Source organism: Tribolium castaneum, chromosome 2 (genome assembly GCF_031307605.1).
Source record: "Tribolium castaneum strain GA2 chromosome 2, icTriCast1.1, whole genome shotgun sequence".
NCBI classification, from domain to species: Eukaryota; Metazoa; Arthropoda; class Insecta; order Coleoptera; family Tenebrionidae; genus Tribolium; species Tribolium castaneum.
In genome coordinates this window covers 15986612-16013004 of record NC_087395.1, presented here as the reverse complement: position 1 = coordinate 16013004, position 26393 = coordinate 15986612, and the positions used below count along the sequence as shown (strand labels likewise).

At 33.5% G+C, this 26393-nt stretch overlaps 4 protein-coding genes across 5 annotated transcripts; 1 reads left to right on the top strand and 3 right to left on the bottom strand.

The window, feature by feature from the left end:
- Window positions 1–2715: 2715 nt before the first annotated feature.
- On the bottom strand, window positions 2716–25592 carry LOC135265353 (uncharacterized). Its single transcript, XM_064354775.1, has 11 exons — window positions 25433–25592; window positions 25297–25382; window positions 25052–25240; window positions 24831–25001; window positions 22198–22416; window positions 22084–22145; window positions 6751–6823; window positions 4007–4195; window positions 3780–3959; window positions 3318–3728; window positions 2716–3268 (listed from the first exon to the last, which is right to left on the bottom strand). The coding sequence occupies exons 2-11, from the start codon at window positions 25357–25359 to the stop codon at window positions 3203–3205; spliced, it is 1623 nt and encodes a 540-aa protein (XP_064210845.1). The 5' UTR covers window positions 25360–25382; window positions 25433–25592; the 3' UTR covers window positions 2716–3202.
- On the bottom strand, window positions 10098–13588 carry Tsp29Fa (Tetraspanin 29Fa). The gene is made up of 5 exons (XM_966207.5): window positions 13388–13588; window positions 10874–11062; window positions 10648–10824; window positions 10375–10605; window positions 10098–10325 (listed from the first exon to the last, which is right to left on the bottom strand). Exons 1-5 carry the CDS (start codon window positions 13457–13459, stop codon window positions 10260–10262), a joined length of 735 nt encoding a protein of 244 aa, XP_971300.2. The 5' UTR covers window positions 13460–13588; the 3' UTR covers window positions 10098–10259.
- Window positions 13769–16825, bottom strand: LOC659876 (uncharacterized protein). The gene is made up of 6 exons (XM_966143.4): window positions 16679–16825; window positions 15667–16624; window positions 15475–15626; window positions 14120–14309; window positions 13932–14071; window positions 13769–13884 (listed from the first exon to the last, which is right to left on the bottom strand). The coding sequence occupies exons 1-6, from the start codon at window positions 16708–16710 to the stop codon at window positions 13803–13805; spliced, it is 1554 nt and encodes a 517-aa protein (XP_971236.1). The 5' UTR covers window positions 16711–16825; the 3' UTR covers window positions 13769–13802.
- Window positions 16940–21405, top strand: Ubc2 (Ubiquitin conjugating enzyme 2). 2 transcript variants are annotated; one of them, XM_966080.5, is made up of 3 exons: window positions 16940–17089; window positions 17547–18013; window positions 20568–21405. In XM_966080.5, exons 2-3 carry the CDS (start codon window positions 17551–17553, stop codon window positions 20663–20665), a joined length of 561 nt encoding a protein of 186 aa, XP_971173.1. In that variant the 5' UTR covers window positions 16940–17089; window positions 17547–17550; the 3' UTR covers window positions 20666–21405. The 2 variants fall into 2 exon arrangements, with proteins under 2 accessions (XP_971173.1, XP_015838774.1); XM_015983288.2 differs by lacking the exon at window positions 16940–17089 and adding an exon at window positions 17172–17467.
- Window positions 25593–26393: the final 801 nt, after the last annotated feature.

The following is a 26393-nucleotide window of genomic DNA, read 5'->3' as shown; positions in this document are numbered from 1 at the left end:
TTATTTTTTATGCTACAAACGGTAGCCAACGTGGAAGCGATGTGAAGGTACGTCCATTTTATTTCTGTGTTGTTGTCTTTTTATTTCACAAACCAATAATTCCTTAAAATTTAATTGCAATTACAATGTTGTGTACACCGGCTCTAAATGCGGTGTTGAAAAGTCATAGTTTGAGTGACTCATTTTAAATACAGTAACTATAAATAAAATAAAACACTCAAACAATTTATTGCCACGTATTAATTTTGCCTTTAATTTCAATAAATGAAAGTGGCTTGCTCAAAATTTAAAGCAAATAAGCATTTTTTTTTGGTTTCATTGTTATTATTATTATTTTTTTTAATGCTACAAACGGTAGCCAACGTGGAAGCGATATGAAGGTACGTCCATTTTATTTCCGTGTTGTTGCCTTTTTATTTCACAAACCAATAATTCCTTAAAATTTAATTGCAATTACAATGTTGTGTACACCGGCTCTAAATGCGGTGTTGAAAAGTCATAGTTTGAGTGACTCATTTTAAATACAGTAACTATAAATAAAATAAAACACTCAAACAATTTATTGCCACGTATTAATTTTGCCTTTAATTTCAATGAATGAAAGTGGCTTTCTTAAAATTTAAAGCAAATAAACATTTTTTTTTTGGTTTCATTATTATTATTATTATTATTATTATTATTATTTTTTTAATGCTACAAACGGTAGCCAACGTGGAAGCGATATGAAGGTAGGTGTATTTATTTACTGAAGTTTTGAATTTGAATTGCCACATATTAAAACGTATTGTGTATTTTTTATTTTGTTTAATATTGACGAACGTTGCTTGTTGTAACTTTCATGCAAATAAAGATTTTTTATTGGTGTTGTTTTTATTTTTTAATGTCTTGCTACAAACAGTAGCCAACGCAGAAGCCATGTGAAGGTAGGTGCATTTTTTTGCGTTTTATCTTGTGATGTGTTGAATTTAATAGCTTGTGTGCCATATATTATACCGTATTGTGTATCCTTTATTCTGTATAATATTTATTAATGTCGCTTGTTGTAACTTTCCTACAAATTAATTTTTTTGTTGGTTGTGTTTTTAATTTATTTTTTAGGTTTTGCTACAAATCGTAGCAGATGCAGTATAAAGGTAAGAGCATTTATTTAACGCCAAGTGAAAAAACTTTGATTTTTGTGTACTATTTTTTCATTTCACAAACCAATAATTCTTTTATTCCCTTCATTTTCAAATAATCATCAGAAGCCATATGAAGAAGGTAGGTGTATATTTTTCGTATTTTTACCTTGTGAGGTGTTGAATTTAAATATTTGAGTGTCATATATTAGAATGTATTGTGTATTCTTTATACTTTGTATAATATTGATAAAAGTCGCTTGTTGAAACTTTCATGCAAATAATTTTTTTTATTGGTGTTGTTTTTAATTTATTTTTGTTGTTTTGCTACAAACAGTAGCCAACGCAGAAGCTATACGAATGTAGGTGTATTGTATTTTTGTGTTGTATTTTTTTATTTCACAAACCAATAATTCCTTTATCCCTTTTTATTTTCCAATAATCATTGTTTACTTAATCCTCATTTCCTTTATTCCTGGCAAGTATGCTCTAAACCTCCACGTGGTTCTTGCTGGACAAATTAGTTATTATCTAATTTGACTAATTAGAGCAATCTTTAAATATAATAAATATTGCTGATTGTTTTTACAGTCGTAAAATTATGTCGTAATTTTCATGCAAATAAAGATTTTTTAATGGTTTTGTTTTTAATTTATTTTTAATGTCTTGCTACAAACAGTAGCCAACGAAGAAGCTATACGAAGGTAAGTGCATTTTATTTTAGTGTTGCATTTTTTTTATTTCACAAGTCAATAATTCCTTTATTCCCTTTTATTTCCTAATATTCATTGTCTACCTCATCCCAAGGGGTGTTTGTCCGAACATGAGTTTTTTACAGTCGAAGGCCCTTTCGGAGAGCTTAATCTCCTGCAAAAATAAAGAAAATTGCAGGATATAAAGGGAGTGAAAAAAAATCAGTTTGCATTGCTTGAATAGGAGAATAAAAAATGCAGAAATTAAATACAGTTAAGTTTTAATTTGTGATAGAAAGACATTAGAATGGTCAGGAGATGTTATACAAATGTGACATGCAAGTCAGCGTAACAGCTTATTGATGTTTTTATAATGATTTACGATTATTTTGATAATTTTCCTGGTGTGAACTGCAGTAGAGAACGTATTTTTATTACGCATCATTCATTAAATTTCCAATAAGGAGGAGCGATAACTCTGAAGTTACTTGTACACAAACTTTTGGGAATTATAACGGAATTGCTTGGATTACTAAAATTATTTTTAAAATTATGAAATTATTTGTAAAATACTGTAGAAATTTATCTTGAATTACTCGCAATTATTACATAAAATGGAATTTCGGTGAAACCTTCTTGGAATTACTGGAATTATTTGTGAACTAGCAGCATTACCCAGGAATTCTTTTTGGAATTATTAGAAATTACGGGGATTACTTTGGAGTTATGAAAATTAAGTTGGAAAGTACTACTGTTTTACACCCAATTGTTAGGGCCATGCTTTAATTCATATAATAGTTTTTGAGGAATAAATAATGATGAATTTAACAACCATTATCGAATTCTAAAAATACAATAGGTAATTGAAAGCATTACGCGGCCACACTGTAAAATAAAATTCTGCATTAGTGACGTAATTTTTATTCAAAAGTCGTATAACAATATGTATAGAATAGATACACTTACACAATTAGGAACAAGTTCAATACAATTTTTTTAGATGGGTGTGACAAGACAATTTGTTCGTTAGGCCCTTAATACTCAAAGAAGCTGCAACACTTTTACTAGGGAGCCATGTGTTTAAATACTACGCAATAAATTCTATTTTTGTGAAACAACAAGTAATAAAAGATCTGTTTAGAGTAACCCTAATATTTTCACAATGACGCAACAATAATAAACAAAGTTGTGAATTTTGCAAAACCCAAAATTCAGCAAATGGCAAACAATAAGATACTCACACAATGAGCTAGCTCAGTAAAAAATACTAAGTCCAACATTGTTAGCAAAAATAGAAACAACTATGTTTAGTAGCTATATTTCAAATAAGTAACAATAAATCAATAAAACATTAATTCCTTTCGAAAATATATCTTGTTAATTATGCACAATTTACGTACTGTAAAAACCATGTTTCAGCTGCTTGGTCAAATGGCAGGCCAAGATTACGCCAAAAAGCTGGAAAAAACACCGTTTTAAACACAGCTGCCAATGTCGGGTCTCATACCTGTATAAATGCAATCGCAATCCCGACGCCTCCCAACGTTACAGCATGGTCTTTCAGATAGTCTCCGAAGCCCTCGACGCAGCCCCGACTGTAGTAAGTCGCAGAAGAGTTATCATTTAGGTTGCATTTTATTGTTCCCGTGGCCCCGTTGTTGCTCCGGCAGCAGCTTGCAGGGAGGTCTCCACTTTCTGTGCCCGGTTGTGCAACAGCTCGACGTTTTTTTTCGGCAATTGTTGTAGCAGATGGAGTACTTTCGCTTGTAGAATTTGTTGTAGATGTTGGTGTTGTTTCAGGACTACTTGACGAGTATGGTGGTGTTTCACTAGAACTTGGAACCGTTGATGAAATTGTTGAAGGAGTGGGAACGTATTTTGCCCAATCGTCCGGTTTGGTAGCACCGCAGCATTCAAACTAAAATTGTCTCAAATCACAAATGTGAAAAAATTATACAAAAAAACTTACTTGGTATTGAATTGTGTCCCACATAACTGTGGTGGGATTAGGCTTCTCATTAAATTGGTACAGTTTCATAGAATTTGATAACTCCTCTGTTAAAAATGAGGTTGTTTTGTCTCTTAAGACATATCCAGCGATTCCGGCAGAAAATTCCATGATGAAGATAATCGACAACAAAATCGAAAACTGAAGGAAAATTAGAAAAAACACGAATAAACTTTTGGAAAACTTACAATGAATATCATAAACCAACTTTCCCTCACAGCCCCGCAACAGCCGAAGAACGAAATGAAGAAAATTAAGGACCCGATGGCTATCAACAGATTGGGTAAAGAGAAGTAACTGTCGTTTAAAAATACATCATATTCTGTATAGTATGACTTGACGGAAACTCCCACTGCAATCATAATAATCCCACTGATCTGAAAATAAAGCGGAAAATTAATTTTAGTAGAGTATAAAACATTACTTCTAAGCCTGGACATTTAGCGTCTTAAAAAACAAGGCAGAATCTTACAAGTTTAACTATTGGCCCAAAAGCAAACAACCTCTCAAAAAATACGCTGAAACATCGGTTTACTCTTTAAAAAAAAACGAATTTACTATGAAAAACTATTTTTTCTGTTATAAAAATGTAAATTTTTAGTTAATTTTTTAGTTTGCATATCTAATTGAATACTAGACATAATATTATCGCAACCTCATTCACGTCCTAAATATTACGAATTTACATTGTCTGAAAAAATTATTATTACACCTATAAGTAACTATGCGAACGTAAAATTAGTTTTTTTGTAATTTGTTTTTGTAACACTACTTACCAAAATCGATTTTTTATTTTCTTAATTTGTGAGATTAAATCGTTACACTTTTGTACAGACTGATTGGAATTAGCCGCTTTTATTTATTTTATTTCTATGAAATTTAAAAGTACCAATTTTTATCTACTTAGGCAACCAGTAAAACCAATAATTCTTACATATTGTCCGTTTTTTCGTATTTACTCTCAAAATTAGCTGTTATCACAGACTCTGTTATTAATTATTCATGCACTTCAAAAAAATAATACCTAATGTAATTTATATCCCTTTTGAGTTCATAGTACGGTGCGTTCAAAAAGTTTTAGATCAACTCTTGCTGTGGAATTTAGATTCTATATACCGTTCATAATTGTTTTAAATTTGGACTGTCTATGAAAATCTGACATTTTATTGGGCAGTACTGTGAGTTGACATAAGAAATTTATTTTGGGTTATAATTGATAACAAACAAGGACTGTTGTCATTTTGCTTTGTTTTTTAAATAAATAATTGAATACGTTTTTATTGTTATTCTACTCATTATCATTAGTTAAAAAGTCCGGTCTGTCTTTCTTGCATTCTTCAAAGCATCTTTCTATACACGCTTTCTTATCAACAGAAATTACTTTCGGCATTTTAAATTAATAAGCAGTAGAACTGACAACACAGCGAATTTTTGACAATACAACGTCATAAAGACAGTACTTGATAGGACCTGAGGGCAACCTAACAAAAATATATCTACGCCTACTGAGAATTTAAAACAATCGTGAACAGATAATATTTACATCTATTAGCTGTTTCAAAACTATAAAAACGCCAACGTCGCATTTTACCGAATTATTTTTTAAAATGAGGTTGATAAAAATGTAAAATAGTTATTAATGATTATATCTCTCATTGAAACTATAAACTGCATTAGCTGTCAATTTTTTGAAATGCATAAATTATTTAGACCAACTTATTTTGAGAGAAAATGCGACGCTGGCGTTTTAATAGTGTTGAAACAGCCAATATGTCTATAAACTGGCTCAATTTAAACTTCATTATTTACAAAACATAAAAAATCAATATCACAAAATAAAAAAGACAAATTTTACGTTCGCATCGTTACTTAGGTGTTTTTTAGACAATGTAAAGTACTCCTTATCATGTAAGATTATTTGGTGACCATAAAATTAGCCTATTGTGTAAAAAGTAACCGATATCCTCTATTGAAAAGAAACCCAACCGTAAATTATTCAACCAAATTTTGACCTGCCACCCTTGTCATAAGTTCCAGGACGGAACTCGAAACAATTCGAGCCCGCACAAAAAAGCGTAATATTTAGGATGTCAATAAGGATAATATTATGTCTAGTATTCAATTAAATATGCAAACTAAAAAATTAGCTAAAAATTTACAGTTTGGTTAATCAGAATACGAACAATTTCTGTAACAGAAAAAATTGTTTTTTACAGTAAATTCGTATTTTTTTTAAATTTGAGGGGCCTTATGTTTACAGAGCTGCATGCTTCGGTCCTGAGCTGGTTTCACCAGATTGTATATTTTTCGCTAGATGCAGGTTTGTGTTAACTAAAAGTTTCTGTATTTAGATTTAGAACATTAAACTAATATTAACAATATACACAATACTTGGTTCAGAAATAAAAAAGCCATTTTTTTATTTAAGCTTTAAGCTTTGAGGTATTTAAGCTTTTATTTTATGGCTTGGTCCAAAAATAGTCATTTTAGGGTGTCTAAAAACAGGGAATGCTGAAGGGTTTTTTGGGTGCTTTTAATGTAATTACTTTCGATTTTGAATGATTTTCGGCAGTTTTTTTGGTACTTTTGGGAAAACACTAAATTTGGTCTATCGATATTTAGGTACTTTTGGGGTGAATAAAAATTAATGCTTTTTGCGAGGTTTTGGGCCTTTTCCGGTTGTTTGCTTTTGCCAAGGTTCTGCCTTGTCTTTTAAGCCGCCAAATGTCCAGGCCCAGAAGTACCATTTTTACTCGACTAATTTTCCATCCGTGCAGGTTTCAGATCGTACGTAGTGTTTTAATATCTCATCTATTGTTTTGCTTATCTGATTTCCTGGAACGCGAAAGTGCGCACACTTTCGGCCCTCGGCCCGCAAAGGCCACTTTCCGAGCCAGTTCCACGGCGAACCTCCCGCATATGCGCCACTTACCACAAACAGCAGGTTGAAAACGAAGAGCACATATTTAATAACTCTATTACTCCAGCTGAGATTCATTTTGAGTTATTTGCTCAGCACGTGACACTTAACTGGACACTTTCTTCGAAATTTCACTTTCACACAGGTCTCGCACACAGAGGACTGGTTTCGTGAAGGTGTTTCGATAAAGTTATTTGGGATCAACTGATAACATTATCGTGTCAACACAATCCGCAGACGTGGACATACTTTAATCTTTTCACCTGCGAGCACGTACAACGCGACTATTATTAAAACTGGAACACATTTTACTACAGGCGCTGGTCGAATGGTGCGATTGAGCGTTACATCAACATTTTCGTTCGGTTGGAAATTTGTTTATGTGCGGCCTTGAATTTTTACACCGGCCATTATTACAAGTAATGATAATGCAAGGAAAATAACAACAAACGGTTCGAACGTTTGTTTAAAATACTACCTCGACTGCAGGAAGTGCGACTAAATTGATTTCAGCATAAATCTCGCAAAAAATATTATTTAAATCGTTATAAGTTGTAAACCTGTCTATTTTATTTGCTAAATGCCACGTTTTGACACGGCAACATTTATGACGTCATTGGTTTTCGACAAATTTTTCGACGCCATTTTTTTTTTAATAATCAGACATTTTTGTTTATTGTTTTTGATAGTACAGTATACTTATTTATCTTTCTGATAAGTATATAAAAATAAAGTAAAAAAGTTAAATATTTATTCACAATTTATATTGGATACTGCTTAAGTTACAAAAAATTAATATACTTTTAACAGCCTCACTTTGCATGACAAATAATTAAATAATTATGTAGTTATTTATTTTATTGCATTCACAACAATACATTTATCTCTTTTTTTTTCGGCTTTCTGCTCTTCTTTTTCAAAAATGTTTGATCAAATTCTCTAAACTAAAGTAAGAAAAAAAAATGAGCTCTATCATTAAAAAAATCCGACCGATCGAACTAATGGTTGAATATCTGAGTGTGTGACAAATTTCCTAAGCACACAGTGCAATATAATAATAATTAATTTCACCTTTTTATTGTCCATCAAGCAGTGGCGTTATAATTCATTTATATTCAACAGGTGAATCACCCAATTACAGAAAATAAAATAAAAGAAACGTGCTGCATTTATACTAAAAACTATAAACAATAAAAAGGTTAGAAAAAAAGTAAAAAACTAACAATACAGATTAAATTTAGCCTACCATTAAATTTAACCTAAGCCCAAAAAATGAAATACAAATTTTTTTTTATAAAATTAAAAGAATAAAAATGAACATCACAACTACTGCTAATTTAGTAAACGCTGCCATTATTACTTACAACGATTATTTTAAAGAAAATTAGTAAATACTACAATCGATACAATAAAAAGTGACAGAATAGCGCAAATTATCTTATTGTCGAGTAATTTATGTAAGAATATACTTCATAATTAATTTAATAATTCTGTGTGGCTAAAAAAAATAATTAATTTGTTTTTTCCAAGTAAAACCTACGTGTTTTTCTATCTGATACAGAAATAGTCTAAATGTATTTCTCTGATTTTCAACGATAACATTAATAATAAGAATACGAAAGGATGTACAAAATGGATGATGTTTAATAAGTTTCCAACCCATTTTCTATTCAAGCACTTTAGAAATGAATTTAATTTTTCACAATCCGACAATTCTGCTGTAGAAAAAAATAGAATTTTTTACTCGTCAATAATATATATCGTAGACTATATGATTAGGAATAAATCTGATGAACGTTTAAGCAGCAAATTAAAAAAAATTTAAAATATTCACGAACGCAGTGAGGCAAATAATTCAGATAAAATATTAAATATACCTGTACCTCTCCAGAAATTACTGAAGCAGAGAAGAAGACAACATTTGTAAAACTTATGCCAAGAGTAAAAACACTTAAGCACAACAGAATTTTTTTAAGTGATATACGTAAGGTCACTTTTGTGACGATTGCGGATAAATACTGTCATCACTATTATAGTTCTAAAGGTATGAGGACCTGATTTATATCTTTCTGCCTTTTTTCGTCCTCTAATCTCAAAATTCCCTTACACTTGTACTTGTTTTTTAACCAACAAAATCAATAAAAGTACTGAATTTTTTTTGTGTAACAATTTTGAACACGTTCTGTATACTTTGTATTTTTAAAAGTATTCATTAAAATAGTAAGGTAGGGAAAATGAAGCGCACCTTAATAATTCGAAATTAAATTGTCAGAAACCTTAGGGCCGGTTTATAGAAAGCTTTGTTAAAATTTAATTCGTTGTTAAAAGTTAACAACGCGAATGGACCAATCACGTTTGTTCAATTTGGTCACATGACCAGTCAATCACGCATTTAATCGCGAATTAAATTAATGACGCTTCTATAAACCGGTCCTTAGGGCCGGTTAAAAGCTCTGTTAAAATTCAATGCGTTGTTAAAAGGTAACACCGCGAATGGACCAATCAAATTGCTTCATTTTGGTCACGTGGTGAGTTAATCACGCATTTAATTGCAGATTAAATTAATAAACCGGTCATTAGTGTCTCAGTCGCATTCTTGAAATTCTCACAGGGAATTGTGCAATACATTCTTGAAGTAATAAATTTCACAATATTACAAAGTATTTTTCAAGGTTTTCAACCCTGAGTTAAAGTTTTTTTTTCGATTGGAAATAATTTTAAGCCAAACGCTCGGGAATACCTTAAACCTCCGTGGTTTATCTAATTATTTTTCGACTCAAAAGATGCCAAACCGACCGAGAGTAATTTTTTCGCTGAATTTATTCAAGTAAGCTGTTTTTTAGCGATTTGGTGCCCAGAAAAAGCCATATCTTTTGATGGAAATGGTTGCTTAAACCGTCTTGTTATACCACTTATTTAATTAAGTTTGTTTTTGGCCTAGAAACCCAAATTCGCCTTAATTATGACAGTAACTTCTTTGAACTTTTAACGATTTCAAAAAATTGCCTTATTCCAGCAATGTGTTAAATAATCCAGTATTTAATTATCCCCTTGCCCAAAAACGAGATATCAATTCTTTAATTTGCGTTATCTTGACATTTATTTAATTTAATTAAAGACGTGATTTTCAACAATTTCTTGCTCAAAAAACTACCAGTATGATCGCTTTTTGCACTTGTTTTCTTTTCATTGACTAATATTAGTCGAAAAAACAATCGCTAATGTGGAACTAGTTAAATCAGCTAACTTTGGCACTTGTTTCATTTAACTGTAACAATTTGTTTCTTCTGGATATACATTTTATATAAAAAGAAATACTCATTGGTATTTATTTCTTCGAATGTAAAAAAAACAAAGAAAAGGTTTGAACATTTATTAAAAAAATTCTACACTCGACAGTCAGAAAGTGCGATTTAAATTAATGATTATTACAATAGGATATCTCTACAGAGAAAAAATAACAATAGTTTAATATTCAGGGTTAACTAACTTTATTGCTTGTATTTAATACAAGGAAGGGATTAAACCGTTTCGTAATCACTTCGGATCTGCTTGGCTAGGTAACAGGACAATATGATACCAAGCAACTGGAAAAAATAATTAATTTGAAAATTCAAACCTACATATTTTATCTACCTGTATGATGGCAAAAGTCAGTCCAACACTTTCAACCGTAGTGGCATGCCCTTCAATATAATCACTGAAAACTTCCAAACAGCCCTCTTTGTGAATTCCCTGACTCGTCCCACTGCAAGTCGCGTTCCCGAAACTCCCGGGAGGGAAGTTGCAGCAAGTCAACGGGAGTTGTCCATGGGTCGAAGTGACATTCTCCCAATCAGTGTACTTTTTAACTCCGCAACAATCGAACTAATTTTAACAAATAAAAACGGCTTCGAATCGCAAACTTACATTCTCTTGAACAGTATCCCACAGCTTGGTGATTTCAGTGTTATTTGGAGTATTGTATCTTTGCAAAGTGCTAGTCAGGGCTTTGTCGATCATTTCGTCCGTTTGGTGGCGCAAGACCAAGCCCCCGATGCCCACAATCAGCTCAAGAATGAAAATAACAATGAGCATGGTCGAAAACTTGAAAAAAATCGTCAGTTCGTGTGGAATTTAATCGATTTGCGATTACAGTTTGGGTCATGCATGCATTTTCCTTGAGCGCTCCACAGCATCCGAAAAATGCAATGATGAAAATAATCACGCCGATTATGATTAGAAGGTCGGAGGCATAGATGTATTTATCGTCGAGGAAAGTGTTGTATTCATTGTAGTAGGCCTTCACAGAGGCGCCGACTGATAAAATTACCACTCCAGTTAGCTGAAATTGAGATAAATTAGCACGACTTTGTGGAAAAGTGCATCAAACATTTGGCTAAATATTTATTTTTTCTAAAGCCACGACTTTCAATTATTTATTGTTTTAAGTTTTATAACACATGTTATCAGATGGGTGTCATTGTGAGAATGTGTGAGATAAGCGAAATTAGTCACCAGGAAAGTAATGCTTGAACTGCTGTTATCTCCCTAATTGTTCTCTTAAAGATGAGTCCAAAAACAAGTTTTTCGAGGTATAGAGGTTTCACTGTATTGCGTAACTTGCTTTTATTGTTCATTGGTTCATTGTTCGAAATTAGGCACTTTTGGTAATAACTACTTCTGATTAGTACGTTAGTATAGTTCAAAAAATACGAAATAGAGTGAAATCAATATTACACGATAACGTGGTGATAACTACAGTTAAACAAAAAAGGAAAATAAAATTAGAGAAATCTGAGTCATTTGTTTTGAGTTGTGTAATAAAATAACAATTACTACTCTCTTTACAATCAAGAAATAACAATGCATAGTTTTGTCCATTGGTTGTTTATGAGATGTTTGTAAAATTCTCACTGACACATTTATTATTACTGTTATTTATACAGGCTGTAAATGAAATAAGTACATTAATTTTAACCGGTAATAGAACTCGTCAAGACGCACAATTTAATAACTTTTTTTTCAAAACTTATTAGTTTATCCGAGTTTGGAAGATGCAATTTCCCACATGGACACTTTGTTTGCTCCACGAGCACAGCGAGTGCTGCATGAAGTGCGAATGTGGGAACTTGCTTTCCAAACAAGTAAGGTACACTATTTTTTGTAATGAAATCTCTCAAAAAAAATTGATCAAAACAATCAAAAATTTGACAGGAATTGACACTCATCGTAAAAAAATAGTTTCCATCTCAACGATAGCGATACCAACCCATTAAATGTCCCTAACCATTGTTGCAAAGTCAGTAAGTTACTAGTCGACAAAAAACAAAAAACAAACGGTTACTATTGGTTGCGACTATTATTTATCATTACTTTTTTTTGCTGGAGCATATCTTAAAAGGCACGTCAATTTGTAGGAGGAAAAAATGACTTTAAAAAATACGATTTTGATAAAATGATACATAGAAAAAATGTTTGTCTTGATGAGTTCAACCACTGGTTAAAATTTATGTACTTATTCTGCTTACACCCTGTATTTACATATGTCTAAATGATACGTTTATCTAAAATATCCCCAACTTCTCACATTTCTATAAAAAAGCTATAAATACCAATTTTTGACATATTATTTCAAAATTTGGCCATTGGTCTTGGGAAAAAACGTCATGATAATTTTTTAATAACTTTACACTTTTTGGTTATTGTTTTTGTTAGCATTCTTCTTTATCGTTCTGGTGAGTATAAAAAAATAAAAAGTTAAAAAAAATAAAACAAAAAAGTTAAAATTAATTGATAATTTCACATAATTCTGGTTTTATTTTACTATATTTTTTGTGTTTAAGCTTCATATTAAGTGTTTCGATGCTAAAAAGAACCCCCTTTTATAATCTAAGACAGCAAAGCTTTTGTGTGTAATTATAAAAAAACTAAAATATTTGATTTAATTTTTCTTTATTAATTAGTTATTACATTTTATAAGAAAAATATTCGAGAGGGTTGCATAACTTTCGTCACTGCTGAACATGTTTACAGACAAAAACTTATAAAATCTTGACCAACATGTATTTATTATACCATTTATTGGTTTAAAGCAAAATAAACGGTTCGGGTACTCTGTTTTACTCAAAAATATTAGGACGGTATTATTTTGTAAAGTGAAAAATTATCGATAGATGGCGCCATCTTAAATTTAGCACTCAGCCGCCTAAGCCCTCAAAGCACACTTTTTGTTAAAGTGGTTGCTTTCGATAAATTCATACAGACACAACTTATAAACACTCTGTATAATAAATTAATGAGATAAGCAGATTCGTGAATAAGTTCTGGTAACGTTAATACTTGATGTTTTGGCAAATATCTTGCACAACATTACGGCTGAGTACAAAACAGACAAATATAATTAGAATGTAGCAAAACATTTTGACAGGTCTTCAAGGTCACAGACGAACATTTCCGCAGCGTAATTAAATCTGTCACACACTGTACTCTGACTCATATACCGGCTGTGAAAAGCAAATATACAAAAAGAAATACATTTTAACCCGTTCAGGAGCGTTCTAAATCATTTTAAAACATTGTTTATCGCCAAACAAACATGAAATAATGCTTTAAAAAAAGATTAACTGGATGACGAGCAATCAGAGATAAGAAAATTTATCAAACTTACCACAAACAGAAAATTGAAAACAATAAGTAAATATCGGGAATATTTGCGCAAAATGCTGTTGCAATCCATCATTGGCTCGAAATCGATCAAAATGTGAAAAACCGGCTAATGACAACTTTTATTACGTACACAGTGCTCGCTTTTCTACTGCACAAGCTCAATAACTATGAGGGTTTCTCTGAATAACAATTCTAGCAAGACAGATAAGTTATGGACGTGTTGGAGTGTACGCAGAAGCGTGGGACTTATCTGGGCGGATAGATCATGTGATTGTGATTGTACCGTATTTAGAATGAGCGTGGAATTAGCCGAGCAATACAAAAACAAAGAAAAACACTATTTTGCAGTTGCAAGGTTGGCCGCCATGCGAAAAACAAACCAAATACTTAAAATTTTATTTATTTATTTACACAAATTACCAATCATTAAACGTAAATTTCATTTTTTTCTTCTTCTTCTGTTGCGGTTCTGTCAAGTCACTCTCATCAAGGGTTGAACTACAATAAAACAGATAATAAGTGTTACCAATACGTAATTAAGGCACCTTTTCACGTTATCAGGATTGATATATTTCCCAACACCACTTTTATACACTTTTAGGGTTTTTTGAGCTTCCGCTTTACGTCTCTTCGCCTCTTCTTCCTCCTTCTGTCTTTTCAATTCCTCTTCGCGTTCTTTCGCCAACTAAAAATTGACCAAAAATAACACATTACAACAGAATAAGACAATCACTTGTTCGTCCGCCTCTTCAAATGGATTCACAAAAACTTGCGCCCTTATAAGCACAATATCCTCAATGGGCTTATCCTTATTGTCCACTTCAATTTTTTCCATTTCGTTTAAAGTCTCCATGCCACCAACTAAACGACCAAAAATCGTGTGCTTATTATTCAAGTGCTTGCACGACCTGTATGTTATGAAACTAAAAAAAAAAACAATTAAATTTTTGATTATTGCTCAGTGGCTGAGTTTGAAATTAAGTTGGCAAAACTGGACGTTGGCATTTCCCGTTATATCATGAAAAATACTTCAGTTTGTGTATTCATTAAATCATTAAAAGTTTGGAAAAAGTATGGGGAAAATTTACTCATTTTTTTTGTAAAAAATAAAGTTATGGCTACGGATATAAACAAGTTAGGATATGAAACGACATACAAATAAAACGTTCCTGTATTCGATAGTTCCGTTAATGTCGCCAGAGAGCGCAGATGTTCCATTACCGTCTAAATTTTCAGTGCAATGAATTTGAAAAAATGGTTGTGTTTGCATAACGGTTAACACATGACAAACAAAAAAATACAGGCAGATAGAGCATTAAATTCGCAATAGTAGGACATAAACGTAATGCAAAAATTTTATCTTAAACTATATTAAAATAAAAACTTTTACCAACTTGCACTCTGACTCATATTTTTGACAACTCTGCAAATACGGTTACAGATGCAAGAAAAATGTTAGAAAGATAATTGTAGACAATTAAATTTCCTACAAAAAAGTCCGCGGGACTATATCCCTATCTTCAACCATTTAGGCCCCAAAATCGCCCAAAGACGCTCAAGCGACGAATTTGCTTCATTTTGCCAGTGGTCAAGTATTGAAAAGTTAGTTTATAACCAAACCGTTTAAAATAGAAATATGGTGTCGTGGACTTTTTTGTAAAAAATTTAATTCTCTACAATTTTGTTCCTTACACTTTTTTTGTATCTTCAACCGTATTTGCAGCGTCTTGAAAAATACGAGACAAAGCGCAGATTTAAAAAAAAATCACAAACATTTTAGTCGTCAGTTTTTCTCAGACTTAAGGGTGCAAAGCTCAACATTGGTTGAATTTAAATTAATTTAAAACGATTTGGCGCCGAGACAGTATAACGCTCAAAGCGCCCTCATTTTTAGTCCACCGTACTATTTTTTAGGTTCAGAAAATCCTGCGATTTCATCTCCTAACTTATAGTCCTCCCTAGTTATGACATAAATGAGTTTTTTTGTCACTTTGACATTTCAAACGACAATTGACTATTAAAGTTAACATTTGACTGTTGCCATTGTTGCCAACTTAACTTCAAAGTCAAAGGCTGCGTAAAACATACAACTGTGACCCATTTGTGTTTTTCCCACTGTTGGCCATAGACAAGACCCCTCGCCCCACATGTTGCAAATTGGGCCTGAATTCATCAACGAATTTCTTCCCCCAAATGGATTCGCCCCCAGTCCCTGTCCCCGTCGGGTCGCCCCCTTGAACCTACATTTCGTTAGTTTTAGCCCCCATGATGGGTCCCTACCATAAAATTCCGAATAGATCTGTGAAATTTCGTCCCGTTGTAATAGCCACTCGCACAATGCCTGATAAAATTCTCCGAAGCACGTGGCACTTCGTCGCAGTAAATCTCCAAGTTGAGGGGCCCCAAGTTCGTGATTAACCTCACATAGCCTTTTTTCTTGACTCTGTCGTATCGCACCTCATCTTCGTGCTTCACTGCGGCTTCGTGCACCAATCGGGGGACCATCGCTGTTGAGGTGAAACTCGCAGCCACAGCCCCCGTTGAATAATGGGCAGCGTTGAACTTGTCCGCCTTTTCCTTAACTTCGACTTTGTTTATTTCAATTGTTGGCTCTTTGTAGTCCCGTTTTAGCTCCTCAAGGGTGTATTTTGTTTCAGGGTTCACGTTTTTCAAGTGGCCTTGAGGGTCGTTCTTCTCCTTGATTTCCTCCTCGGTTTCGATTCGTAAATTGTTTTTGACGTGGTGGAAGTTGGAAATGTTGAACTTATTTAAGTCTAGTGGGTCCTGTAACATGATGATATCCTTGCGTTCGAAGGGCGTATCACTGATTAAGTCCTTCCAGTTTTTGTTCTTAATATTAAGCTGTTCCACTGCTTCCATCAAGTACACGTTTCCAGTGGTGGCAATCGCCACAATGTGGGAGCTTTTGGTGAATTGTTTGTAAAGGACGGGGCACTCAAACTCGCCTTCTTCATTTTTGTGGAAATTCAACTGCACCAACGACTTGAAATCCAGAGGCTTTCCCGTGACTGGGTTTATCTTGAACTTCTTCAAAAAGGGGAGCAAAGGCTCCAAATCAAAAATATTGCCGTCCAAGTCACAGTAGGGTATTTCCCACGGTTGCAACGACAGGCAGCAGTGGTCAAACGGGAGCCGCTTAAAATAGTCCTCCTCCGCGGTCGTATAACCCGATTTTTTGCCCCCGTAAAGAGTGGTCCACTCTGTGTACGTCAAGTACCTTAAACAAAATTGCGTTAATTACGCACTTGAAACTGATTTTGGACAGGTCTACATTTTGTCTTTCTGGTGCTGGCGCTTCCCCATTTTGCTGTAACTTGTAAAGAGGTAAAATTAAAAAATATAAATCACACGACTTTGAGGTTAGCTCGCTGTCACAACAACAGGTAGACAACACGCGCACTCTTCATGCCCCTAGATGGGTGCAAAGGATTTTGAATTTTTTAAAAAATAATCCGCAATTTTTTGGTAATTTTCGGCGAGGTGTTGGCGACCGACGCCCTGGGGGTGTGGCACAGGGCGGTTTTGTTGCAAATAATCGAAATTCAGGTTTTTGGGCTGTGCAGTTTTTGCATATTTCCGGTAGTATGGTGGCAGGCCTGAGTGCTCAGCGAGTACGCCATGAGCCGATATTAGCAAAAAGGGAGTGAATTGTTTTCAGTTTTTAGTGCAAAAATTAATACAAGTAAGTGTAATTGCTGCTGAAATTTCCCGTTCAATGCCAGTTTCACGTTCCTGAAACTCGATTAGGGCCGTTTATGCGCGTATTAGCCGAGTAGGCGCTGAAAAAAATCGTCAACTTGTGCCGTAAATATCGCCCAATAAAAGCGATATCGTATCGAAATTACAGTAATTTCGGGTTCGGCGTTGTGTTTTAATCGATAATTATTGAATTCCGTCCCGTTTTTCCCAATTTAATGGAAATTTACGGCTTGTGTAATGCTTGAAATCAAAATGGCCGACTTAGCTGACAGGAATCAATTTTGGTTTTGAGAAGGGTCGCAATAATCGGTTACCTGTCCCGGCGATCGCAATCAGACATTGAACCCCATTGTTGCTTGAGGTGACTCTCTCGCACGGTCGCCCGTCAGCCCCCGGCGAGCGCCGGGAGGAACAAAGAGGTGATTTTTTGTTTTGTTTAGCTCGATGTCTTCAGCTGGGTCTAGCGGATCAGGCCGTGGTCGAGGCGGTCAAGCAGCAGTCGGTGATCAAAAGGAAACAAAAGAATCAAAGCCTAACCAGAAAATGTCAAAGGCCTTGGGCACATCAGCGAAAAGAATCCAAAAAGAACTAGCAGAAATCACGTTAGACCCGCCGCCGAACTGCAGTGCGGGCCCCAAAGGGGAGAACTTCTACGAGTGGGTGTCCACGATCCTGGGCCCCCCGGGGTCCGTCTACGAGGGCGGCGTCTTCTTCCTGGACATCCACTTCTCGCCAGAGTACCCCTTCAAGCCACCTAAAGTCACGTTCAGGACGAGGATCTACCACTGCAATATCAACAGTCAGGGCGTCATCTGTTTGGATATTTTGAAAGACAACTGGTCGCCCGCCCTCACCATCTCCAAGGTCCTCTTATCTATCTGCTCCCTACTCACCGACTGCAACCCAGGTGGGTCAATTTCTCTTAATCGTAATCGCAACAAGTAAAACAATGAATCGCATTTATTTTTAAAATTCTTGTTGGATTAAAAACGTGCCAAATAGTTCGTAGACCCGCAGCGAGCAGACAAATATTAGACCGGCGTAGTCACCGGCATGTTTTGAATATTTTTAAAGGCACGCGATGAATGTAAATTATGCTAATTTCCTGTGAAAGATTTTGATGAAAGTTGGAGAAATTTTTGCCAAATAAATTGCATCCTTGAACTCAAAAAGTTGCTGATTTAACATATCAATCAATGTGAAATACAGTTACGTCGATTAATGAAGCGGATCGAGGTTAATCGTTGTCTTTTTGTTGCCATTCGTACTGGTAATCCCTCTGAACAATATTAATTACGATTATCTTGCAAGCTATTTTTAGACTTGCGAATTTATTTCTGCTGTGGACAAGTTTTTATGCAAATTACGGTGCTGCAGTTCCGAACTCGCATTTTCCACAAGCTTCAAATTTGTACATAATTGAAAAACTTCTTTGTTTGCTTCGGAATTCGATAAAAAAGTAAACAAAAATAGCACGGGCCAAGGCCATAGTTTACCATTTGTTTATAAGTGGGATATCAGTAGAACGCAAATAATAGGTACTTTGTTTTTTAAAGTGTCTAGATTTTTGTTTTTCGTAAATAATATTAACTGGACGCACAAAAGTATCCAGATTTTTTATGGCGTGACAGAACATCCAAAGTTGCCTTACAGTTGCTTATTACATTTCTTTTCGGTCAAATTTGTAAATCTTATTAACTTCCCTCAGTAAGTACTCTTTAGGTTTACCTTTACACTTTGAATATTGAATATTATGTTGTCAGTTTTCTCCTTTAATGCTTTTGTGTTTTTCTTTATGTTGCATTTCTTGAATAAGAGACCTTGTCTCATTTACGAGGAGCTCTTACAATGGAAGACAACAAATGTCAGAAAGGTGCTCAAGATCTACAAATGTTGTGAACATGTTGGATTTTTTAATTTGTGCATTAAATATTCATTAACTAAAATAAATGTAAAGAGAAAATCATACATAGAATAAACAGAAAATGATATATTTTTTTTAAAGAAATGAAAGAAAGTACAAGAAGAAGTAGTAGTCTTAGTAAATTAAAAACAAAGTAAAAAATAATAATATTAATAGAAGTAACACAAAAAATGAAAAACAAAACAGCAAAAGAACATTTACTAAGGTAATAAATATTTCAACTTGATCTGTTTTTTTTTAAATAAGTTTACTGCCCTTGACTTCAAATGGTTTTCGATGTTATTATAAATGAGAATAAAGTTTTAATTTAATTCTCTACTTTATCATATCTTGTAAAAATAATTCTAGTTATTTTCAATTCTATGTAAGCAATTTTTGGAATTAAAGTCAAGATAAGGGTAAAAATAAAAAAGTGTTAAACATTAATTTATAATATAAATAGGTAATACCATAATTGATGGGGTGCCTCTCAAGTAGAGTAAAAACCCTAATAAGGACCAGGGAAGTCCCACATACTTTTGATGTCTTGAAATGTTTTTGCTTCTTTTTTTTACGTTAACTTTTTTTTACGTACATACCCCATGTGATCCTTTGAATTTATAATTAGAATGTGCTTTAACTTGTATGAAAACGCTGATTGTCATAGTTAATCTGACGAGTCAGATAATAAAGTTTAGAACGCTAATATTTAATTAGAATGCACTTTTCCCTCAGTTTGCACAAGTTTATCAGTTTCAAAGAAAATAAACCGCCTATTCTAATTATAATTCAAATGATCGCATGGTTCTTAGCTGATAATAAATTAATTTGATTGACTTGAATATCAGGTCTTTTAGGGTCAGTGAAATTTTCATAAACTTTTCGTTTTGTTACATTTTTCATTTTTACTCCAGTGTTTCGTATTTTCTTCAGTCCTTTATTTCGACTTTGAATACGTAGAAATTTATTTCTTCTAACTTTTCTTAAAAAATTGTTTTTTTCAATATCCACTTCCGAATTTGTAATTTTTATAATAGCGTCAAGTCTCAAGCCTTCAAGTGATGAAGCCTTGAGTTGCAGTTCATTTTTGAAAAAAAAAAAAAAGGATTGAGTGAGTTTTGATTCAACACGCCTTGTATAAGCATTTTATGTATAGCAATAGCTCGAAGAACAACTTATTAATTGAGAGGAACAATAAGGAATGGTAAAAAATGATAAACAAACACGTGTTGTATCACACATAAATAACTATGAAGGTGACTGTCCTCGGTCAATCTTTAAAATTTTTTGTACTCTTTGTTTCGTTTTTCTATAGTCTATAGAAATCACAATAAATAGGTCAAGAGTATGACTCGGCATTTATTATAATAAGTATTAAAAGAAAAATGTTACATAACATGCATTTTGTAATAGTTGCAGTAACTTAATAACCAATTTGTTTATTAAGGAAAAAAACATCGTAGTTATTGATGAGAACATTGACCAAATGGCGGCAACCTAGCAGCTTTTTTAAGGACTGAAATTTTGTCTCGTTTTTGATTTTTCTTTGGTGTTTCAGCTGATCCGTTGGTGGGAAGTATAGCGACACAGTATCTCCAGAACCGCGAAGAGCACGATCGCATCGCCCGGTTGTGGACCAAACGTTACGCTACGTGATTGAATTATGTGTTAGCACTTCCGTCGATGTTGCTCCCCTTCGCCATAATGGCAAAATATGGTCTTTTCATCAACTCTATCATGATTTATTTCATTGTTTTTGTCTTCAGTGTTCATGTGTTATGTTTATTGAATCATCCACTACATGTTTAGTTACATAAAGAGTAGGATACGAAATTACTGTCTAAAAATATACTCTTCTGGTAATACATAATAACGTAGTTATAATTATGAATGAGCAAACGTAAAATCGGTGATTTTTTTATCGTGGTGGAAATTACCCTCAGTGGCCAAACAGAATAATTTTTTGATGATTTTTAGTAGTCAGTGTATTTTAGGCACTAAGTGTTGAGTTCCTGGTGATTTTTTTAATTAAAGTTTTGGACAATAAATGTTTTTTCTCTTTCATTAGGTTAAAACATGGCGGGACAAAAGTATTAACGTTATTACAAGATCTTGTTCATATCATGCCGGTTTTTTTATGTGTAATTTATTGTGTACTGGAATTTTTTGCAGATAGGTTCCTGCAATTTGTGCAATTAATATAACATGTAGGTTGCCTCAGCAAACTACAAACTGTTTCAATTTGAATGGAAATGTCATATTGGTGCAGTTTCCTTCCCAATCCGCTTGTGTAAAGTATACTTTTTTTACTAAATTAAGAGAATATGGACTATTCTTCTAGGAGTCGAGTACTGTTTAGTTTTAATTGTAACAATAAAGTTTTAGTATGTAACCGACACGAGACTTTTATTGCAACACCTCCAATAAAACAACCAGCAAATTTTCATCAACTTTATTACAATTATAATAATATAACATCAATAATTAATAGGTATTTATCACTGAGTGTACAACTAGACATAGAGCTCAACTGTGGTTTATAGATTCTAGACGATATACTGTCACAGTCACAATATAGAAAGGATAACCAAACCTTTACAACAAACAGAGATAAATACACATTTCGCTAACTTAAGTGTCTCTCTAGTAGCCTCTATTGTAAAAATTCAGTTCAATATCTTACATACAAAGAGCATAAGACATACAAATAAATATTTTTCTTATCAAAAATCCATAGAAAGTTATTTATTGACTCCCCTCGTACGAAATTTGGCTCAGAAAAATACATTTTGTTATTTTTCTTCTTAATGTACAATAGAATTTGTTCAAACAATACTCGATTATAGATGCCATATTTTAAAAACTTACCTATACGAAAAGCTGTAGAAAAAATAGTATCTTTCAGCAAAGTTGAGAAAAGTGCGATAAATCAGTCAGAAGTGAAAGTGATTCAAGATTGTATTCGAGAACATCAGACCCATTATTTAAAAAACTTGAGTAATAAACTAATCTCAAAAATACAACAATACGATAAATAAAAACATAAAAACTTTAAGTGAGATTACAATGCTTACACTGTTGCATACCCCTGGCGGATGGAACGCGCCAAGCAACAGGCGAAAATAACCCCCATGAGCTAAAAAAAATCGCATTAAACACCCACAGAACCACCCCAATCCACCCAATACCTGACAAACGGCGATTCCAATCCCCACACCGCCAATAATTGAACCGTACTTGGTGAAAACTTCCTTGAGTATTACGAAACAAGAGTCTTTGTAAATGTTGGTCGATTTTTGAGTACAGGAACCATCGTCGGGGGTATCGGGACAGCAGGTGTGCGGGAGGCTGCCATTGTGGTTCACCTTATCCCAATCTTCGTAGCCATTCATCCCGCAACATTTGGCCTGGAATTTTTGTCGTCATGCAGGTCACAAATTCAACTTTATTGGCAGTCATGACCTATGACTGCACCAATTTATTTTTATCTTTATCAACAAGTACGTGCGCGTAGTAAAATTGCAAAAATGCATAGGCGAAGCAATTTAATCAGCAATTTTTGCTATTATGTCACTGAAAAGCGGCAAATTCTTAGGATTATTTTTAATTTAATTTAGTATAAATTTTAACAAAAAAATGTAATGTTGCTCTTAACACATTTTTATCTCATGACTGAATTCAGTTGTTCAGGTGGAAATAAAGATAAAAACTTTATTTACTTTATAAAGTGTTGAATGTAAATACCTACAGATAAAAACAAGTGTGCCAGTTAATAATAACGCAACAGCATTGTTATCACTTGTCTAGAAATGAACATTTTTGTCTTTAAAGCATCCAAATTAGTCATGCCTGTGGAGGACTATAATTTAGAAATTGTATTTACACAATAAAAAGGATACCTATATCTTTCAGTGTGTTCACAAAACTGGAAAAAAATTCTACAACTTATAAGTCAATTTTTTCAAATGAAATGCCCCAATTTTTATTTCACTAGTTGGAAAAAAATAAATTCTGCAACGATCTATGTTAGTATTCTCTGTACCTACCTATCTGTGATAATTTTAAAGTTATGTTGGTTTTCTTTAACATTGCCGGAAATTGCTTGCTAACCACAGATATTCTTGCACAGTTTGATAAAGAAATATTTCTTATTGAACAAACGACAAGTTCAAAATTTAAAAAATTCAAAGAAAAGATCTAAGCCTTCTCTTTCAAATAAGCCAAAAAGGGCTTTACAATTTTTAAAAACGGCAGAGTTATCGATTTTTGAAGTTAAACGTGCAAATGATTTTTTTAAAGCCTTAAATATTTGGAAAATGACTATATTTCGGTATAGGGATAGCTGATAAAAACTCTCTTAAAATAACTCCAGTAATCCAAAAATGCAGTAGAAAATATAGCTTTCAGCTTTCCACTTAAAATCAGTAGTTGATAACGACTTTCGGTATAAATACTGCCGTAGTACAAATATTTTCATTGATAAGGACCTAACAAATTATGGTTGTATACAAATTTTCAGATCATTATTAGAACTTCCAATACTTCTAATGTGGGGTAAATATTTTAATTAATTAAATTACAGATTAAACTGTTTTTCCCCCCAAAAAAATACTGAAATTTGAAAATTTTGCTGTCATATTGAAGATTTTTATCAACAAGTTGTCTTCTGTTATTATTGATAAAAACACAAATATCCTTGACCTGACGGAAATTACACTACGCACATACCTAATAGTAGACTACGTACTATCTGTAATGATAAAGTTTTACTTATTTAGCACAAAAGATACACAATAATGGTTGTGTTATTTCTGTCACTGAAATAGTTATTGCAACATGAAATATAAATTATGAACGTCAATCGAACTTAATAGGGGAATCTATTGCGAAGAATACGTGTATTTCAATTACAAGAAAACGGAATTTTGTAGCAATTACATACACACACAAATAATAATAAAGAAAAACTGTAAAACAAAACACATAAAAACCCAAAACCTGCATCAAAGGTGAAAGTTATTTTTTTATTTGTTCTCTTTAGGAGTGGTTAGTATTAATTCAAACAAAATAATAACAAAAAACGATAAGACTTATTTGTACACATTATACAATAAACCTTGATGCAACTAAACGTGATTAACATTAAATAAAATTAATTTACCCAAATGGAGAACTTTAATGTGTAATAAAATTTCTATTAATAGAATTTTTTAAATTGGTTTACGTTGTCAAGTGGTTTTTACAGCATCAAGTAAAAAGAAATTTCGTAACATTTGCTCCAGTTTCAGTCCTCGACATGTAATTAGTTTAACGTAAATCCGTTTCCTGTTTCTCTCACAGAATCTTGTTAAGCACTTATCAACCCACGGCAAAAATTACACCATTAAATCTAATAAATGATACAATTGAAATTCCAAACTTTCAAATGCTGTAGCGCAAAAAAATGTGAACTATTCACTTAACAAATATTTTATTAATAATAATAATAATACGAAAGTAACTTAAGTGGCTGATGAAATATTTGTAAGATAATGAGACGTTAAAAGATGTTAAAATAATCATACAGCTGAATCATAATTATTTCAGCAAATCCTTTCATATCTAGCGCAGAATTTATCAATTTACCGCGTAGGCGTCATTTGATGAAATGAGTCATTACGTAGCGCCTCAGCCCAAGCTGTTATCTGTTTGTTATCTCCATACAAAATTCAATTCATTTCCAATCAGAGGCGCCTGTGACTTAACTCGCAGTGTTGCAAACTTAATTTGGGGCTCACAGGCTGGGATTTTGATCAAACGACATAAAATAGACGTGTTTTACCTCATGTTGGACAATGTCCCACGTTTCTTTAATTTTCTCATTGCTGTAATATTCGTACATTGTCGAGTTGAGTTTGTTCTCCAACATGACCTCAACTTCGTTCCTCCTAACATAGCCTGCAATGCCAGTGCCTATCTCCATCGTAAATATCACTAGCAACAACACGGAGAACTGGAACAATAGCAATCAATATTTAAAGAGCATTTGGAGGAGAAACCCACCGTGATGATCATACAGTGGTTCTCCTTGCACGCCCCACAGCAGCCGAAGAACGAAACGAGGAAAATGATAACCCCCACGATCATCAACACAAGGGGCGCCGACTGGAAGCTGTCATAAACGAAATTGTAATAGTGCCCATACACCACGTAAATAACAGCCCCAATCGCCAAAATCACAACACCTGAGACCTGTCACAAAGCGAAAACCGGTGAAAATCGGGCGGAATTTCCCAATGTTTACTCACGAAAAACAAGAGGTTGAACACAAACAGCAAATATTTAACACACGTCATTCCTCCAGACACCATTTTGATAAAATTTATTGGAAAATCTGGAATTGCAAGACATGAGCGAGGGGAACACAGACGAACGAAGCCTTACCTTCGTAAGGTGAACAGACGTGGTATTGTCAACAAACACTTCATTAACACTTTCCTCGCTTCGCTTCGTCCTCTTTCAGGACAACCACAATAAGAAATGCAAACGTGATACCTGAAATGCCTGAAACGAGATTCCGCCAATCACAAGCGAGATGCCCCCACCACTGGATTTGTGTACCGCCGGTTCAAAATATTGACGGCAGGTGGGCCAACACACCAAAATAAACTTTACAGGCTCTAAAAATACCAATTTTTTGATTTGGGGCCTAATTTGAGTAATGACGTCATGGAATTAAGGTTAAGAAACGGTATCATGCGAAAAATCAGGCTGTGATTGGTCGAAACGGCCCACGTGACAACTGTCAAAATTTTCAAAATTCGTTTCAGGTTTCCAAATTTTGATTATAAATAAGCGTTGGTTACTTATAAGTCGTTAAATACCTGTTAAAAGAATGAATTTACACAAAAACTAGTTTTTTGGCCCGTCATGCAATTCAAAATTTTGAAAATTCGTTTCAGGATTTGCGATTGATTGCTATAGAAGGGTTAGGATACGGAGGACTATAACTTAGGAGACGAAACCAGTTACAAAATTGAATTTTCTGAACTCAAAATTATAGTACGGCATATAGTCTCGGCGCCCAATCGTTTTAGATTAATTAGTTAATTAAAAAAATGCAGAAATGTTGAGCTTTGCACTCTTAACAGACTGAGAAAAGATGACTAAAATTTTCATAAGAAACAGCAAAAAATAAATTGATTAAAATTTGATCTTTGCCCCGATTTTTCGAAACGCTGGTAATACAAGAAAAATGTTAGGAAAAAATTTGTAGAATTAAATTTCTTTTAAAAAAGTGCAGCAAACAATATCTCTATTATCAACGGTTTAGGCCCCAAAGAGGTTGAAGCAACGGATTCGTATCATTTTAACAGTGGTCAAGTAACCGAAAGTTATTTTATAA

Excerpts from the sequence above, each read along its gene's own strand:
- Tsp29Fa (XM_966207.5), bottom strand. The coding sequence starts at position 13,459 with ATGATGGATTGCAACAGCATTTTGCGCAAATATTCCCGATATTTACTT. Across the intron at positions 10,606-10,647 it reads GGGATACTGTTCAAGAGAAT|TTCGATTGTTGCGGAGTTAA; the intron begins GTAAGTTTGCGA and ends TGTTAAAATTAG. Across the intron at positions 10,326-10,374 it reads TGACTTTTGCCATCATACAG|TTGCTTGGTATCATATTGTC; the intron begins GTAGATAAAATA and ends TATTTTTTCCAG.
- LOC659876 (XM_966143.4), bottom strand. The coding sequence starts at position 16,710 with ATGGGGAAGCGCCAGCACCAGAAAGACAAAAT. Across the intron at positions 15,627-15,666 it reads GATCTATTCGGAATTTTATG|GTTCAAGGGGGCGACCCGAC; the intron begins GTAGGGACCCAT and ends AACGAAATGTAG. Across the intron at positions 14,072-14,119 it reads TTGAAGAGGCGGACGAACAA|TTGGCGAAAGAACGCGAAGA; the intron begins GTGATTGTCTTA and ends GTCAATTTTTAG.
- Ubc2 (XM_966080.5), top strand. The coding sequence starts at position 17,551 with ATGTCTTCAGCTGGGTCTAGCGGATCAGGCCGTGGTCGAGGCGGTCAA. Across the intron at positions 18,014-20,567 it reads ACTCACCGACTGCAACCCAG|CTGATCCGTTGGTGGGAAGT; the intron begins GTGGGTCAATTT and ends TTGGTGTTTCAG.
- LOC135265353 (XM_064354775.1), bottom strand. The coding sequence starts at position 25,359 with ATGGTGTCTGGAGGAATGACGTGTGTTAAATATTTGCTGTTTGTGTTC. Across the intron at positions 25,002-25,051 it reads ACCACTGTATGATCATCACG|TTCTCCGTGTTGTTGCTAGT; the intron begins GTGGGTTTCTCC and ends CTATTGTTCCAG. Across the intron at positions 6,824-22,083 it reads CGCCAGGGGTATGCAACAGT|ACTCAAAATGAATCTCAGCT; the intron begins GTAAGCATTGTA and ends GCTGAGCAAATA.